Below are 3735 nucleotides of genomic sequence, written 5' to 3' on the forward strand. Positions count from 1 at the left end.
GTGTTTGAGTGAGAGTGTGTGTGTGTGTGTGTGTGTGAGAGAGAGAGAGAGAGAGAGAGAGAGAGAGAGAGAGAGAGAGAGAGAGAGAATATGTAGCAGAGTTCGTGTGCACGTATGTATTTACCATGCCGCATGTTGTATGAAATATGCAGTCCCTTAACCTCCACATCTTTCTCTCTTCACCTCCCCAGCTATGGGCACACGGCGGTAATGGACCGGCCATTCCATGGACTCCGCCCACGGCCGGGGCCGCCAGCAAGCTCACTCTGGCGCAGTGTCACAGTCACGTGATCATCCTTATCTAGACCTCAAGACTTTCCGGGACGACAGGACAGCTCTCACGACGCAGCATGATGGCCGTTCTTCCGCATCTAGACCAAACTCCGCCCACCCTTCTCTACAAGGCTCAGACAGGGGTCACAGCCGTGGTGGTGTCGCTCAAGAAGGAGGAGGAGGAGGTGGAGGAGGGAGAGGAGGGAAAAGAGGAGGAGGAGGAGATGGGAATGATTCCCTTTCACGAACGGAAAAATCACAAAGTGGTGCTACCTCGGGTGATTCCAAAGTACACGGTGCAAGATCTAAGAAGTCGAAAGAACTCTCCTCTACTGCTGCCAGTGATCAAACGAAGTCTGGCACATCAAGGACACGCCGAAGTGACGCAACACCTTCCTCTGCCGGCCAATCACAGACGCCCAAAGAGAAACGCAGGGCAAGGAGTGCATCGAGACCTCGTGACCAGCCTCGTGATCAGGGTGGACACGCTCGGCAGGTGTCTTCCCCGGCGACGCATGACGTCACATACGAAAAGGAAGCAAATACCGCCCAGAAAGATGGCTACACGATTCCCCACACTTCTGCGAAGCAGCAGGCCGAGCAGCGAAGTTTTTCGTTTGACAAGATAGCCATGGCAGTAGGTAGTAAAACTTCAAATCCGGAACACTATAAGGAGGAACAGCCTGGGTTTGGGGGAAAGAGTAACAAAACCGACAGGGACAGAAAAATGAGGTCGGCGTCCGCGCCACGGGAAGTGAAGACAAAGGACGGGGAAAGGGCCGGAGACCCCAAGCGTAAGACGCACGCCAGACACCTGTCTGCGGATCTCGCCGACGACAGCAGCAGCAGAGTTCAGTCTAAATCTATGCAGCGGAATGTTACCAAACAACTCCGGAAAAAAGGTCAAGGTCACCCGAGATCAGAACAGCTGTCTGGGGATATATCGCTGGAAGGAGTCACCTCTCCACACGTTCCAGCGTCTGTCAGTGCGGTCCCCATCCCCAGCTCATCCAGTCCCGATGTTCACGCCATCGCTAGGCCTACTAGTTTGAACCCCAACATGGCTGGCGCTCCTAACTTTACCTTCCCCAGAGAGCCAGCGCAGTCGAAGTCAAGGAACAGAATGCAAAGAGGTTACGTAGAACGAGATCAGTTTGACCAGGACTACGACATGCTCAATCCACCCGCAGCCAACACGAACAGTAGAATACGTTCTTATACCCCAGATTATAATTCAAAACAGTCTGTCCGAGAGCCCCTTCTCCCTCGGAATCTCGATTCTGATTCAAAGCTCAATCTGAGTAGTAAAGACTCAAAAACGGCTGCTTCCACCCCTCGTACAGCCTCCACGTCTTACATACATACGTTTCCTCGGACGACGAAACAGCATCTTAAAGATCCCTCCCCTACGGGTGCCTTCTCGTCTTTGAGTGCGGAGAGAACTGCCATAATCAGAAGGGACGCGTCGCCTTCCTCTGAAAAGACTCATCGTTACTCATCCAATCAATTAGGCAGCCCGGACAGAGCGTACTCCTCCTCCCTCCCCAAAGTTCCCAGCCAATCCTCATTCACTTCATCCGACGCTCGGTCCGACGTTTGCCTAGATCTCCCAGACGTTAATGACCTTCCCGACGAAGACGACCTATACCTTCGCGAGGTCAACGATAGAGTGAAGGTCAAACTGGGCCTCCCGAACGCACCATATCAAAGAATTGTACACCTCACCCAGTCCAGTCTCTGTTTCTCTGTATTCATCAACACACTCATTATCATCACCTCTTTCCTTCTCCTGTGGCCACTCTTAGCACTGGTCATCGTGTTGGTGCCCGTGGTGCTCATCCTCAAACGTTTCTTCAGCTGGTTCTGTTGTTGCAGTGTCCGCCTCTGGGGCCGCTGCTGCATCTGTTTATGCCACACCCACCTGACGAGTTCAGAGGTTGTATGGTTAGGCAAACGTCATGGGAATGCCGTGGCACAAAGTCTTCTTGTCTTGCAGAAAGGCCTTGACATCGAGCGTATCCGGAACCTTCTGGACTCTCGTCTTCTCTCTGTTGAGAACCGCCACGGCCATAAGATGTATCCCCGTTTTACACAGAAAGTTAGTTACATTGCTAGTTTGTTACATGTTTAATTAGCTAGTTAGGTAGTAATGTAGGTAATTAATTATTTGCTGATTTTTGTTAATTATTAATTTGATTGCTTTGTTTACCAGTAAATAATGTACTCGGTTAGTTTATTCATTCGCTTGTTTATAGTTAGCCAGTTAATTCATTTGTTAGTGAGTTACACTAGTGTAAGTGAGTTTCTTCCTTCCCTTCTTTCCTCTTTCTTTCGCTATATCATCTTTTCTTCCTCCCCTCTTTCCCTCCTTGATTTCTCAAATAGCCTACATGTACATAGTTGCTTACTAACTTTCTTATTTTCAAGGTACGCATATACTGAGCCTTGAGCATAGAAACGGCAGATTGTTTGCCAGCCTTCAAAGCCACATCTTTTCCAGGGAAGAAGCCCTCTAAGCAGAACGAAGTTCCATGGGGTCGAGAGGTCAACATGGGTTTAACATAGGCCTGCTGTGAAATTTACTTTTTGTGACAAGTTTAAGGTGTTAACTTTTCTATGTTTAAATTCCATATATTGCTATCGACACTTTAAATAAGGTAATTCAAGTATGAATGCAGACTTGGAGGAAGGGAGTGAGGTTGAGTTTGACCTGGTTAAAGAGAAACAATCGACACGACAATAGCCATTGAATGTAAGTTTGTAGTTGTACAAATTTTACATGCACACCGAAGATAGATCATTCAGTAGGAAGACTTTGACCCTGCCTGTCGAGGCCAACCCGGGGTGAGAGGGATGCAACATCCCAGCAGAAAGACCGAGTCACTCTTTAAAAATTCTTTCCACTCAGGAATTGAACTTGGGTCTTCTGCGTGCGACGACGGAGCGCCTAACCGTTACACCACAGACGCCGGTATAGCCATTGAGAGTAGGGAAAAGAAAAGACTTAACGAAATAAGAGAAATGAATTTTTTTAAAGAAGGACCAAATAGTTGCCCCATCCAACTACAAGCAGGGACTTGAATTTGGTTGCTGAGAGATGGAACTGTGATATAAAACGTCTATTTTATTACATTCCACCGTTAGCCTCTTGGGAAATTTGGAGGTAAAAGTAAATTCTAGCCCCTCGTTTGGAACTTATTAACCTAGTACGCACATCCATGGTCTCCACTTTCAGTGGAGCCTCATTTATGTCTCCGTGACGTCATGCAAAAGTCAACTTTAAAATAGATATTTTCAGATTCAGAATGGCGGGTCGAAATTTGCTGTCACCAACTTGGTATACATTGGCAATTACAGAGCCTGCACATGCGATAATTCACTCAACCAGCTTGTTGCCAATGTCAGAAGCTCGTTTGTGTGTATGTGTGTGTATGTGTGTGTGTGTGTGTGTGTGTGTGTGTG

The 3735-nt window shown here is 48.0% G+C and overlaps 1 protein-coding gene across 1 annotated transcript in view; it reads left to right on the forward strand.

Moving 5' to 3' along the window:
- Positions 1–3735, forward strand: part of LOC101863055 — a gene marked incomplete in the record, with an annotated part of 75885 nt that overhangs the window by 45307 nt on the left and 26843 nt on the right. Inside the window, 1 exon segment of the mRNA XM_013087691.2 lies at positions 192–2371. Coding sequence (XP_012943145.1) covers positions 227–2371 — 2145 coding nt within the window.

Source organism: Aplysia californica, unplaced genomic scaffold (assembly GCF_000002075.1).
Source record: "Aplysia californica isolate F4 #8 unplaced genomic scaffold, AplCal3.0 scaffold00623, whole genome shotgun sequence".
Lineage (NCBI taxonomy): Eukaryota > Metazoa > Mollusca > Gastropoda > Aplysiida > Aplysiidae > Aplysia > Aplysia californica.